At 36.6% G+C, this 14,119-nt stretch overlaps 1 protein-coding gene across 1 annotated transcript; it reads right to left on the bottom strand.

Annotated features, from left to right (window-relative positions):
• Window positions 1-5,610: 5,610 nt before the first annotated feature.
• C2H5orf15 (chromosome 2 C5orf15 homolog) lies at window positions 5,611-13,958 on the bottom strand. Its single transcript, XM_063292318.1, has 3 exons — window positions 13,751-13,958; window positions 8,124-8,713; window positions 5,611-6,711 (listed from the first exon to the last, which is right to left on the bottom strand). The coding sequence occupies exons 1-3, from the start codon at window positions 13,887-13,889 to the stop codon at window positions 6,580-6,582; spliced, it is 861 nt and encodes a 286-aa protein (XP_063148388.1). The 5' UTR covers window positions 13,890-13,958; the 3' UTR covers window positions 5,611-6,579.
• Between the last annotated feature and the right edge of the window lie 161 nt (window positions 13,959-14,119).

Raw genomic sequence — 14,119 nt, 5'->3', positions numbered from 1 at the left:
CAAGATCATATCCCCACCACTACTACCACTACCTAGAAAAAAAACCTATGTTCTTTTATCAGATAAATAAGCTGTTGCTCTGGATTATCTTGAGTGTAATTGCACAAAATTCATTTTACTGTAATCTCATTTCACACAACATCCAATCTTCCATTGATTTTTGTCATATGAGATAATAAAGAATTTGACAGAAGATTGATTGAAGTAATGTTACTTCACTAGTGAATACAAATATGAACAGCTAAAACTGGCTTGTAGAACAGCTGGCCTTCTATATAAATACAGCTGGCAAACCAGAAATAGAAGGGGAAAGAGGATCAGCTTAATTCTCTAAACAGTACTGAATCAACTCACAAAATTCAAATCTGCTACTTTTAAGATGATTCTGCAGCCTCCGTGTTTGTTCTACCATTCTCTAATTCAGATGGCCTTCTTTCCATGCTTAGATAAGCAAAAGGAGACAGCCCTACTATTATGCAGCAAGAGGAGTTTACCACAGGTGGCAGAAGCTGAGGCTCAGTAGTGGCAGATACTTGAGGTCCCCGAGTTTCCCCCAAAATGCTAATCTTTCTATGGCCCTTTATGCTAGCTTTCTTTCTCGAGTTTGGTGGAGGATGGCAGCCCAGTCAGCTTCTGTATAGGAAAGGCACTGACAGCAGAATGTCTTGCACCAGCCTAGCAGAAATCTTAACAAAGATCAATGATAATTACATTTTAAAGAGAGACAGTAACTTAAAAAAGGACATCCAACATTTGGTATGAACATCATGGCAAAAAGTTTCACTGCGAGTCAGCTCAAACTATGAAAAATAGGTAAAGGTCAGTTATGGGCCACCCCTTTGTCTATTGATCAGTGATATGGATCGGTCTGAGACCATTGTCTCTACCAGGGCAGGCAGCCTGGAACCCTCCAAATGTTTTAGACTATCAAAATCTTTAGTTAGTAGACTCAATACTGTAAAGTCTATTTTAAATAAAATTCACGAATATCTGATACTAGGTTGCTGATACATAGCATACAGAATCATATCAGCCAGAATCCGTATCATTGTTCAACAAGTTCAGCTGTAAACTAAATACTAATTTTAAACTACTATTCACTTTCAGGTTACAGAAAGGCAGTAGGTAATACCACAAGAAATACAATGCCACAATTGAGCAAGAGTTGAAACCAAAAATATTACATGGACTGTAAGTCAAATAAGAAAGATCTGATTTGCTGATGGATTGAATTATGTCCATCACCCTTCCAGCAAATGTAATTTTTAACCTTGGCATAGTGTTTGCTCTTATTTCAAGGGAAGGAGAAAACTGACCATTGTTTTTCTCTTTTGCTAAAATGTAAACATTGTGTTGCATAGTAAGATTGAGTTCTAGTGGTAATACACTGCTTCCAGCTAGTTATTTTAGCTATGTTAACCAGGTGGCCTAGCAAACTATCACTCCATCTTGCCTCTTACCCTGTCTTCCAGCCAAACCTAGCTGCTTCAGCTGCTCAGTAATGGCAATTCCTGAGCTGGGCTGGTGATCTTTTAACATGTCTTTGTAGCATTTTAGCTGACCAGAGCTGACAGATGGAAATCATGCAGAAAAGGGTGCAGTTGGGGAAAGTGATCAATGCCAATGAGGAGGGACATTCAAAACTTTTTATCTTGCTTGTCAGAATTACATTACCAAGATAAACAACCTAGAACAAAAGGATGTACTTTATGTTATCACACAGCTGTCTTCTATCAGCTATTGTCTGAAGACCTTTCAGTGTTTGTTTGGAAACTTAACTCCTTTTTTCAGATTTTAAAAGTTATAATATGTAGTCACACTGCCCTCTGCTGCATAGTCAGCAGATCTCTTTTGATACAAGGAAACGAGTGGGTGTATTCTTTAACACACACAGAAACAGACAGAAATACAAATTTAATTTTACCTAAGGACAAAAAGTCCATGCTAGGCAAGACTAAACACTATTCTCTGACTCACTCATGGCTCAATGGCATTGTTAGTGTAGCCATAGTTTGCTGACTAAACCAAACTGGCTTATCACATTTCATGCTACACCATAAAGCCTGGTTTACAAACCACTGTTGTGGAAATTTGCACCCACCTTTCTAAGGAAGCAAACCAAGTGGAGATCTGCAACAAAGTTTTTTTACTAACACATGAAGACTGCAGTGATCACAGGGCTCCCAGCCAAGAATGCCGCAAGCCCTACACAATATACTTACAGTACTGCATTTTGTAGGCATGAGAGGATACTTAAGTTTATCATGAGTAATTAATTTATTACCACCAAGGGGGCATCTTCTCAAATGGCAGGGCAGCAAACCTTTGCCAATAGATGGTGCCCGATTGCGTCATCAAAAATTGCCCCCAATTTACGTATCAGCTCACAGTTACTATAAACGAAGTGCACTGACCTCTCTTCACCTTCACTAAAAGGATGACCTTCTTAACTTTTCTCCAAGGAAGTATTATGTTATTTGTCTCCTGGAGTACCAGCCCAGGGCCATTGATTCTTCAGAAAAACAACACATTTAAAAATCAAAAGGGAGTACAACAAAGTATGCTAACTTACAAAAGGTCTATATTGAGAGGGCACATGGTCTAAGGAAGCAAGGCACAGAAAGGCAAAGGTCTCCTAAAACTATAGAAAAGGAAAGTATTTTATTTTTTGATGTAGATCAAGTTCATTTAATATTTAATTATCCCCCACCATAATGCTAGGTTCATATATTATGGTAAACCACAGTTAAAAAAAAAACACAAGCACCATTGGGTCTAGTGGTGCTACAATCTAATTCAACAGTTTAAATACCCATTATGACTTGTTAGTTGTTAGTATATTTGCACCCCAAACTAAAAGCACAACATTAATCACTCAAACAGGCGTGGCCCTGGATGTAAGAATTTGCGTATCACAAGAGCTACAGTGAGGCAGGTCCCCCATTGCAACAACTTAAGGCAGATGATCATCTGTGCATCACTGTATCGTTCTCCACTGGAGTAACTGTCCAACATGAGAAAAAGGAGTACAAGGAGCGGCATCAGTGATATGGGCTAATCCTGCTTATTGTTCCAATAGTTCCAGCATAGAAAACTGATAACTCACACCTGCATAGTCTAGTCTCTTTATTTCCTATCCCCTAAAATATATTCAGGATTATGATTCTTAATTACATCCAAGTAAAATTAACCATTTGTTGAATATTTAATACTCGTTTTAAAGAACAAAAGGTTCATTGGTAACCAAAATCTAAGATTCCTTTTGTAAGATGTTAATGGTACAGATACTGTGGGTTGCTGGGAAAATACATGGAGGAGAAAATATTCTCATTACCATCACTCCCTAGGCCTTATGGACAATCAATGGAACCTTGGTTGCTGTATTACGTATCTTATTTGTGAAGAGACCTGATTACAGAATTTTCCTTTCTTGTTAAACATCCAATCTAGTTAATTTTCTCCCTTCGGGAAACATACAAAGTCCTGAAGTCCATTCTGCCATATTTCTGTCGGACTGTATTTGGTGATATTCAGAACAGCATTTCATAAAATGACCAAAGTACTCCTCCTATCCGTTGCCCCAAGTGTCAAGGCTCTTGAGTATCATCTCTCACAGGCTTGGCATCACTACTCTGAGGCCTTTCCTGACCTTTATGAGCATGCACAGGAACCATTTCCACCAGGATTCCCACTCATGTGAAGATTTTACCAAGACTGTGCCTTTCCAAGATGCAACTCCCTTGGTACTTCAAACAACATATCCAGTGGGCATGTCCATACCTTTGTAAAGTGCCCTCACAAATACTTTGCACAGCCCAAATATTTGGCTTTTGTAAGTGAAGCTATATGAGTATTAATTGACTTTCCTAGTCACCATTTATACTTTTGAAATTTGTAGCTAACATATTATCACAGCAGTCACAGTTCTGCTTACATCATTAATTAGCTCCTTCACATTTTAGAAGAGCCATTTTAAAAATTCAGTTAATCAGCATTTCACAAAATCATACAAAGCCAAATTTAACTATTCCATGATTATCAAAGTTGTGCACTATTCGTTCAGACAAGAGCTTTGGTGAGCCATGAGATAGAAGGGAGTTCTATATCCATTCATCGTTAGTAGATATCTACTAATCAGAGTCACAGATTCTGGTGATATATAAAGGCAGGCATCTTTAATTATTTAGAGAATATACAGATCTTGGTGCAATTATTTATAGAATTTATAGATCTTGGTTTGTATTCTAAAGTAGATGTAGAAAGCTGACAGAAGATGGCAAAAGAACAAACTACTCATAAAGTACTCTCCATTTCCTGTAGGAGAGAAATCTCTGATGACTGAAATGTTTTCAAAGTCAGTACCTATACAGCAACCTAAGTAAAGACCACTATCGGTATGTAAAAATTAAGGACAAGGCGAGACCTATCTGAAAATATAAGGATATTACTTGCTATGTTATGAACTATCAGATCCATATCTATCTGATAACTAATTCAGTTCTCATGCCAGGTAATACATTAATTCATGTTATTTACACAGATCTATGGTTTCCCATTCAGAGAAACAATGATACAACTTTGTATGAATTTGGCATCAACTTTGTGTGTCTACATGCTGGTTGTTAAAGCACTCCAGCTATTTATTTATGCATAGACATACACACACAGATACACACACACACATCCTTATTTTTCCTAAAAAGTTACCAAACCTTTTTAGGTATTCCTTCCAAACTGAAGAGGCTGCCTTCCAGATGTTATTCTGCATTTGACAGATTTTATCCTCTAGAAACAGTACTATGCCCAAAAATTTACCCAATTCTATCAAAAAAAAAATGAAAGAAGTAGAATCATTTCTTGATTTCCAGTGATCTCTGGGACAAATGAAGCCTCACATTTCAAAAGTAAAACTGTAACATAAACAACTGGCCTTCAGCTGAATGAAATTCTAAACTGAACCTTGCAGTTAAACTTGCCTCATCTTTTAGTCACAATATATATATTTCCCACTGAATCTTATGCTGCTCTAATGTCAGTGGCAATTATTGTATAGTTCAGTGCTCTATGCAGTCCTCACCAAGAAATAATTTTCTACAACTGTATACAAATCAAGCTAGTTGCAACATTATACAGTTTATTTGAAAAATCTTATTAAAAATAAGTCAAGTTCATAAGAATACTGCAAGAAAACAGTCCTACCACATATTTCTGTGTTTCTCACATTAAGTTCAGTTGCTTAATTTACTAACAGAAAGAATACAATGCTCACTGCAAATTTTCTTAGTCCAGAGTTTAAAAGTTTTCATAACATTGCATCACTTGAAAATAAAGTCATTAATTATGGTTCATTATTTACATATTTTTTAGCCCTGGGGTAAAGTTATAACTCACAAACAGGATTTTTACAGTATGTCAAACTGCTAACAAATATTTTACAATTATGTAGATCAATATAAATAGCAAAAGTATGCATTCAAAAAAACTACAACCATACCAATAATTTGTCATTCACCTCAAGCAGAAGAAATTTTCAAAGTTAAAGAAATTGGTGCACTATTCTCCAAAGCTGGGCAGCTTCATACGTATGTATGTATGTATGTATGTAGGTATGTATGTGAAACTAATTACCAGGTTGTACTGATCCCTAAATAATTTAAATAGTTCAAATCAACATCCACAATAGTAAATTTGTACTTGTACAATGGGACTTTCCATTCTTTTTCTGCCCATACCTTGCACTATGTCAAATTTTCTCCAGACTTTAGGGAGGCATAGAGGGGGAATGAAGAAGAAAAAGGAATCACTTCTGCCACTCATGTTCATTTTGCACTTGTTGGCAGAATGAGACTTTGATGCAATCTTTTTTTTTTCAGATGTACATGCCTTCAACATCTGTAATACCACAAAGATATGCCTTCACAAACCTTACTTAACATGCTAAAAGCAAATTACTATTATATTTTGGCACTAGTTTCTAGCCTGAAAAAGTTTGTCTTCATTCTGAGTGGAGCTTCTTCTGTTACACAGATTTTTGTTGCTAAGAAAAACTAAGATCAGAATCATCAGACCTCATATTTCTGAATTGTGTAAGATCAATTGATCAGCAATATGGAAGAAAATTATATTCTCTTAAAATGCTTCTTTATGCAAATGTTCCAGAGAAGAAATGTAAGCATGAACTTTTAAGAAATCATTTAGCTAGAATTATACTGATAGACTGTACATAGTATTAAGCAATTTGAATTGAGAAGGCAACAGGGTCAATTATCCAAACAGGGAATCTGGTACATTCTTCAGCATGTTGAATATTGATCAGCTGGAAAGGTTCTAGCTAGGACTAACTGCTCCAGGCAGAGAATACATGAAAAATAAATCAACTGATGAACAACTGGCTGTATGCACAAAAATGATGAAATACAACTTTCACCAAAATAAACATTTACTTTGCATACCCTCATATAAGGCTAAAACCTTCAAAGCAAGAAGAGAGTACACACATCACTGCTATGGCAATAATCCATATTATATTTTGAGAGGCAAAGAAAATTCTTAATTCTGCAAATTTGGGTCATGCTACTTTTAAAAAATATATTCATTGGTAATTTTTAATGAAGGCATAGCCTCATTCACATTTTGATCTAAACGTTGATATCCAACTGTTCTGGAGCACAGCCCATCTCGCCATCTTCTATTCTGAACCAACAAAATGATCTGAAAAGAACAGAACAGAACAGAACCATTAGATCATTTTAAAGTTATAACATGTGTATGTTTACAAAGATTTATAACAATATTTTCAGATCATTCTTTGCAAATGTTATAGATATATTTTTCATCAAGTCTCCATATTGATGTCTAATCTTTTTAGGTTCTTGCTAACAATGTTATCTATATTAACAAGGAAACTGCCTGCCTTATCCCTTATAGGGTTCACAACCTAATTACATAAAAATCTATTTTGCTTGGTTTTGCCCATTTATGATGATTGATCCAAAAATTATTTCTTACTGCAATACATGAAACATTTTTTTTTCTTATAAACCAGTGCCAGCTTTACACTTCTATAGGAAAACATGACATGCTACAGTTAAAGAGACAGCTGAAATGAAGAAACCCTGATTCATATTCTAATATCATTCAACAAGATCCCAGTTATACTGGGACTATAATGAGGGATAAAATGCAGTAGAAAACCCAATATACCCATAAGTGAAACTGAAAGAGGATATGGGGGAAAGGATTTTCATTTCCATGGACTTTTTAAAATATTTGCTCTGGTCTAGCTTGCATCTGTGAATCTAAAACTTTTAATCTAAAATACATTACCAGTAGCAGGTCCTTAAGCTGTAAAAATTCATGTTTATGATTCCAAACATCAAAGAAGCCTCAACAGAAGAATTTATTGTCTTTGAAAACTTGTAATAAAACAGCTTTCTATATTAGTGCAGATAACTGCAGAAAACATGACTATTGACAATGGAAGATAGATCTCCAATTTAAATAGGCTTGTAGACAAATCCCACTTTGCCATCCTGAAGCAGTAGTTTTGTCATCAATTCATCATGTTAGATTATAAATCCGCAATAAATAAAAGGGGGGAATAAAGATCAATGATACTGAAGCAAATTTACATTTCTCAGAAAAGCAGATTTAAAATTTATGATACAATTTTACAACTTATGTAATAGAACTACTCGTATATGCTGGCACATCTAGTAGGAGCTTTATGTCTAAGCATTTTTCTCAGCTTGCTTAGACTGGTATGTATTTATTTTTGTAAAATTATTAGAAATGCTGTGTAAAAAAGATTAATTTCAAGCAGATTAACCACTTGTAAATTCCAGGTGTTAAATTATCTCATTATTCTGCATTAGAAACCAATTTAACCTGAAGTTTTCTAAAGTTTACAGGTTTGCAGCTTATAGTTTAACTTTTCTTAGCCCTTATGTCAAGAATAAAAAAAGAAAATAAAAAAGATTCCTGATATTATCTGAATATTAGATCTCCATATTATTTATAAAACTTACCAATTAGCTAATTATTAACTGCCTCTAACTGTATTTCAAAATAACATTATTCCAATATTAACATCATATTGCAAGTTGTTAAGAAGCCCATCCTACCTTTCTTTTATTGTGATATGTGATATAAACTACAGCTACCAAAAAGGCAAAAATAACAAGGTGAAAAAAGAAATGACTATCATCTTCCAATCCTGAGACTGTGGCGTCCTTCATGTTATCAGCAAATGACTTTTTATTCTCGTAGGTCCTCATACTTGCCAACTCTTCTGCAAATTCTGATATGTCTTGGTCATCTTGATTGTTTTGAGAATTAGAAGCCATATCATACATGCTATAATCTTTAGAAATATCTTTAGGTTCTTTTGCTGTTGGTAGGGAACCAGCAAATATATTTCTGTCTGCCATGTCATATTCTTCACTATCTGCATCTTCTGAAACATCAATATTTTGTTGATTAATGCTAAGAGTTTCTGAAGGTGACACAGGAGGTTGGACTACTTCATTTTCTGCTAGAGTTGGTGCATGTACAACAGAAGCATCAACTTTCAAAGAAGTTGGGAGAATATCTTCATTTGTTTTATTCTTCATACTGTTCTCACTGGCTGCAGACATAACTGATGATAAATTCTGTTTTTCATCCTTATGAATTGACTTAAAGTTCTGAGGTATTTCTGCTTTAGGTGCAATATCTTGAACAAGGGAAAAAAGAATAATGTGAAATCTTAAGCAGTTAATTTCACTGTATACAAGGATACACAAATTAATATGGTTTGAGGATAAACAGTATCTGGGTTGACAATAATGCATCCAAAATTTATAGTAAATAAAAACATGGAAGATTAAAAAAGTAGTATTAGCATATCAGAATCAAATAATTAATAGACTAACGTGGAAATTTGCTTAAAATAGTTACAGAACTGAAGTATCAAAACAAAACATGCAGAAATCATATATTCAAAAACTCCTTTAAAAAAGAGAGCTGGGCCTGTGTGTTAAGCATTTGTGAAATCAAGACACAGCTACACAAGGCATTGTTCCATTATATCAACACTGTCTCATGCCTGCCTGCAAACCTACAGTAGGTTGCAATTATATTACTATTAACATTGCTTCTAGATAAAGTGGCACACCCTGATCCACACGTAAGAATAATTCATCAGTGGCTTGTTTGCTTTTAGCTTAGCTCGGTATATGACCCCACCTATTATGACTTATGTGTCAGTCAGGTAATGAATTGGATCCAGAGCTACATTTAGAATGGAACTACAGAAATCAGTGGGACCAGTTTCTAGCCTCCTGGTTTTCTTCAGTTCAAAAAGAAGCTACTTGCTTTATATTTTAATTAAAACATACGCTTGCATAAATTTGATGGTAACTGGAAAGCAAAAACGCATCTCTTCTTCATCCCCCTATGAACAAAAGCTTTGTGAAAAAGAAATTAAGAAATGAGCTCCAAAGCCAATGAGCTTGGTTATGTTCCTTCAGGATATGAGTCTTGGTGAACTCATAGCATTTTATGTAACAACATATTTAGAGGATTCTAGCTAAGAAATGAGAGATGCATACGAGTAATGTATCAGAAAGGAAGGCATTTAAATGGCATATGCGAAGAAGACTATCCAGTATAATTAAGAACACCGCTCCTGAAGATTACCAACACAGAGACATGCACAATATACTAAAAATGAGTTTTCTCTCACACAATGTTGAGCTATAGCAATATAATTTTAACAATATTTCAGAGGGATATTTTTGTTAATTTTGTTAAAATAGACTCCAAGTGAAATGAGGATTAATGAACAGGTTTGATCTGCCTTGTACTTTTTTAGTATAAGTAAACTAAATGCTAATTATAACAATTAAATGCAAGTGTAACAGCAAATTCATTCACTTACCATAGTAAACTTAATCGCCTTAACAACTAGACCAATTTTTCTGGTTTGCACAATAAACTAAAGTATAAACTAACTACAGATGCTGTGTTTGTACAATTGTACTACGTGTAAAATGTGGTTGGCTAGTTTATAATTCAGCCAATGAGGTTTAGCATCAAAAATTCTTGGGAGTATTGAACAAGAATATTTGTAATCACTCTGAAATAAAAATATTAAATAAATGTTGAAATAAAAAAATCATGGAGTTGTGGGATAATGGATTTATTTATTTATATACAAGAAACAGCTGAATAGCCTCTTTCTTATTATAAGCCACACTTTTTCTATATTAAACTGACTTTAGAATTTAAAACAAATACCCAAGGCACACAGTTTTCAATAGTTTGGAGGAAAAATCTTAGAATGTTTGCATTTAAAAAAAAACTTTAGATATCAGGAAAGGTGACTAAATAAACTCAAGAAAATCCTAGACATAATTCCATGACCAGATAATTTAAAAAGGAATCAAGATAATTTTTCTAAAGGTAGGGTTACAAAAAATCTTTATTTAAAGACCAATCTGTTTGCACAAAAAGGTTAGTGGTAAGTTTCTTAAAAAAATAAATGGAACAAAAGGACGAGTACACATGAATAGCCTCAAACTTGTAGGAACAGGATCAAGAAAGGGAAAGCAACAAAGGGCTTTTGTTGAAAATAATGTATGCTGCTCAGTAATACCCATGAAAAATTTAAAATGTGGTAGAAACTGCTCTCACCTTCCCTTAGAAGAAACCTTTGTGCAACTTCATTAGAGTGGCATGAAAAAATAAATGAGTTCAAATCTTCAGAATTGGAAGAGTTGTAACCTAGCCACTCAAAAATTGGCTACTGTCTCTCAGAACCTCTATTATCAAAACTACAAAATTCTTGAAATTGAATTCTTGAAGTGGCACTAAAACACTGAAGACAGCAAAATATTGGTCCAGTCTTCCCTTCCAACCCCCAAAAGGGGCAGGGGCGGGGAGACGGACAGGAAAACCCTAGAAACGATAAGCCATCACCTATCTTCCAAGGAGAGTATAAGAACAGACCACAAAGCAGCCAACATAAGCATTGTAACTATGTAATAAAGATTAAGAGAGCTGTGCACTACGTCCAATTAATAGGCACAAAGTGCTTCTGAGTACACACAGCATAACACCTGACTGCCATAAAATGGGTGCATCTTTTCCTGAGAGTACACAGATGGCCTCAACAGATGCACTGCAATCACAAGTAAGACTCATTTGGTATAAAGAGTTGCAGACAGGTGCTACTTTTGCATCCTTGCATCTTGTGAAGCATTTTTTGACTTCGAAATCAAAATGCTGCAGAACTCCAGTGACTAATAGAAACCAGTATGTTCAACAATCCCCCTTCCTTAAAAGTACTAGTTTTACAATTGTCAGAATGCTATATAGTTTGAGTTTCTTGTATCTCAAAGAGTTTTACAGAAAGCTGTGCATGAAAAAATTATGTCATTATCACTATTTTATGATATCTCATAAATCTTGAGGATAGAAACAAGTTTCTTGAAGGAGTGAGATCCTATATTCAAAATCTTTCCTATTCTAGCTTTTAAAGTTTGCTAAAACAGGAAGGGAGGGGTCTGGGTCTAATTAATTAATGCTTTTTTTGAGAGGAAAAAAGGAGCAAATTGCTCATAATCAATTATTAGCCCTTTCCTGAAAAACAATTACATCTGGACTTCTCATTATGTGTAACAACCTTTCTGTATCTACTTTCCCATTTTAAATGAGAACTTCTCCAATAGGAATACGTTTGGTTGTCTTGATCACTGTGTGCCTTAATGACACAAATTGTGGAATGAAAAGGAGAAACTTGCCTCTGTTAGTTCTCCTGGACCTCTTGGTGACTGTTAATACCAGCAACTGGATTATCCATTTAGGCTGGGTTGGTTTATGGACAATCAGTATGAACAATCCAATCTCACACAGAGCTGAGAAATTCTTATTTTTGTTTTGTGACCTTTGTTCTGTAAGGCAGCACAAAGTTCCATTCTGTTCCATGCTCCGTATCTGCTGGAATTTGGGGGTGTAGGAACTCTAATATAGAGATAAAATGCAGCTTTTAATCTACTAATGCCAGAGAGGCTGTGGAAGTCTTGAACAGATGTTTGTATGTGCTTTTGAGATGGATGACAGAATGCAAACTGGAACTTAATCCAGATAAATTGGAATTCTTGCGTTAGGAAATTTGCTGATTATAAACTGTACCAGATAAGCGTGAACAGTGGATTTATCACTGTCTATGGAAACACAAGTCATGACAGTAGTTCAGTAGGTCTTTCATCAACTTCAGACTTTGAGACTTCAGCTGGGAAAGATTTATATGATCTGAAGAGATACCAAAGTATACTGGTCTTGGGCCACAACAATAAAGATTTAATCCTACTGGACTTCAGCTGCTACACAGTGTACACTGCAGCCCTCAGTGGAATTAAAAACTCCAGTACTGCACTAATTGTTCATTTCTGTTCCTAATTAAAATGCTGGTTTTGACCATAAAACAGTGCAAGTTATTTGAAAAACTGCTTACATACATATGAGCCTGTCTGTTTTTAACATCAGTTATGAATAGGCTGCTCATGAGTCTACCATTAAGATCAGTACAAATGGCATTAGAAAGAAGAGTCTTCCAACTGGAAGCACCACTCTGCTGAATTCCCTCCTACAAGATACACAGCTGACAACATTTTGGTTGCATTTAAAAATTAGCTATTCTTAATGGGTACTTAGATTGTACTGGAATCTGTTCTTATCTAATTACATTTAATATTATATTTCTGTATCATATTACCCTATAAATTGCCTCGAAAAGTGTATGATCTTGAAAGGCCACTAGAAAATGGATAAAATTATCAAATGAGATTGCCAAGTTACCATGTCTTCTTGAAACTGTTCCAGTAGCCAAGCTCCAGAAGCTAAAATATCAACCAAAGAACTATTAATAAATTGTGTAATTATTCTATGAACTACGCATTATGCTTAAGTAGCAAGAGTTAAGAATATATGGAAGTTGCAGCCTGCCTGTTACATATGCATGCATGCGCGCGCGCACACACACACACAAAGGATATTCAAAAGGACAGTTAGAAACCCAGTACTGTAAAGCCATAAAATTCTGTTTGTTACACAACTAAGGAGCAAAGACATACAGTATTTGCACCAAAAGAGGAAGAAGCAGAATTTGTCTCGATTCTCTCTCTCTCTTTCTCTATACACATATATACTCTGTGTGAGTGAGTGAGGGAGGGAGGGAGGAAGGAAGAGAGTTCTTTCAGAGCAGTTGTACACAGCTCCCGATAGCCCCTTATAATATTCGTACCGAACTTCTTAAGAAGGCGGGAGCCACGATTAGGGCAACCCAGACAGACCTCTCGGAGTGGACAAAGTGCAGGAAAGCGCCACCTTCACCCTTGAAACCTCCGCAAAAACCTGCGAGGTCCCCATTCTCAGCAGACCGAAACTCACCGGTGAAGAGGAAAGGAAGAGGCGGGGGGTCTTCCAGATGTATTGAGGCACAAGCCCCATCACCCCCAGCCAAGAATGGCCACTCCACCGTGCTGTGGATGATAGGTGCGTGGTCCAACCCATCTAGGTGGCGCCAGATAGAAGCAGGTTGAAGGGGAGGTTGGGGGTAGAGGAGCCCGCTGCGTGACTTTACTCCAGCCAGTCTTCCCACCCCGACCCCGGCAAGCTCCCCGGACTCGCCGCTTCCTCCATCGGCACGTCCTCGCACGCGCCGTTTATCTGCCTTTCCCGCCCCGCCGAGCGATTGCTCGTTACTCACCGTTTGGAAGGTGGCCCCGAAGCGGCAAGGCCAGGAGCAAAAGAAAGACCGACGTCCGCGCCAAGAACGACAGCGTCGGCGCCTCCCCCATCGCAGTTCTCCTAGCTCTCCGTTCGGGGACCGCCATGGCTGCCGCCATACCGTCGCCGGGGGAGGTGGCCTCACCCAGGCCCGCCCACCACCCTCCCGCGCTACTAGGCAACTGCGTTCGCCAGGAAGGGAAGCCTCTGACGAAACGCGCACGAGCTCCCGTCCCCTGAGATAATCACGACCCTCACCCAACCTCAACTTCCTACAGAGGTACAGGATGTTATTTATAAAGTGGTGCCTCCTCTCTTCTGAATACAACACTTCCGGGTTTCCAATGCA

The sequence above is a fragment of the Candoia aspera genome, chromosome 2 (assembly GCF_035149785.1).
Source record: "Candoia aspera isolate rCanAsp1 chromosome 2, rCanAsp1.hap2, whole genome shotgun sequence".
Classification (NCBI taxonomy): domain Eukaryota; kingdom Metazoa; phylum Chordata; class Lepidosauria; order Squamata; family Boidae; genus Candoia; species Candoia aspera.
This window is presented reverse-complemented; position numbering and strand designations above follow the sequence as displayed.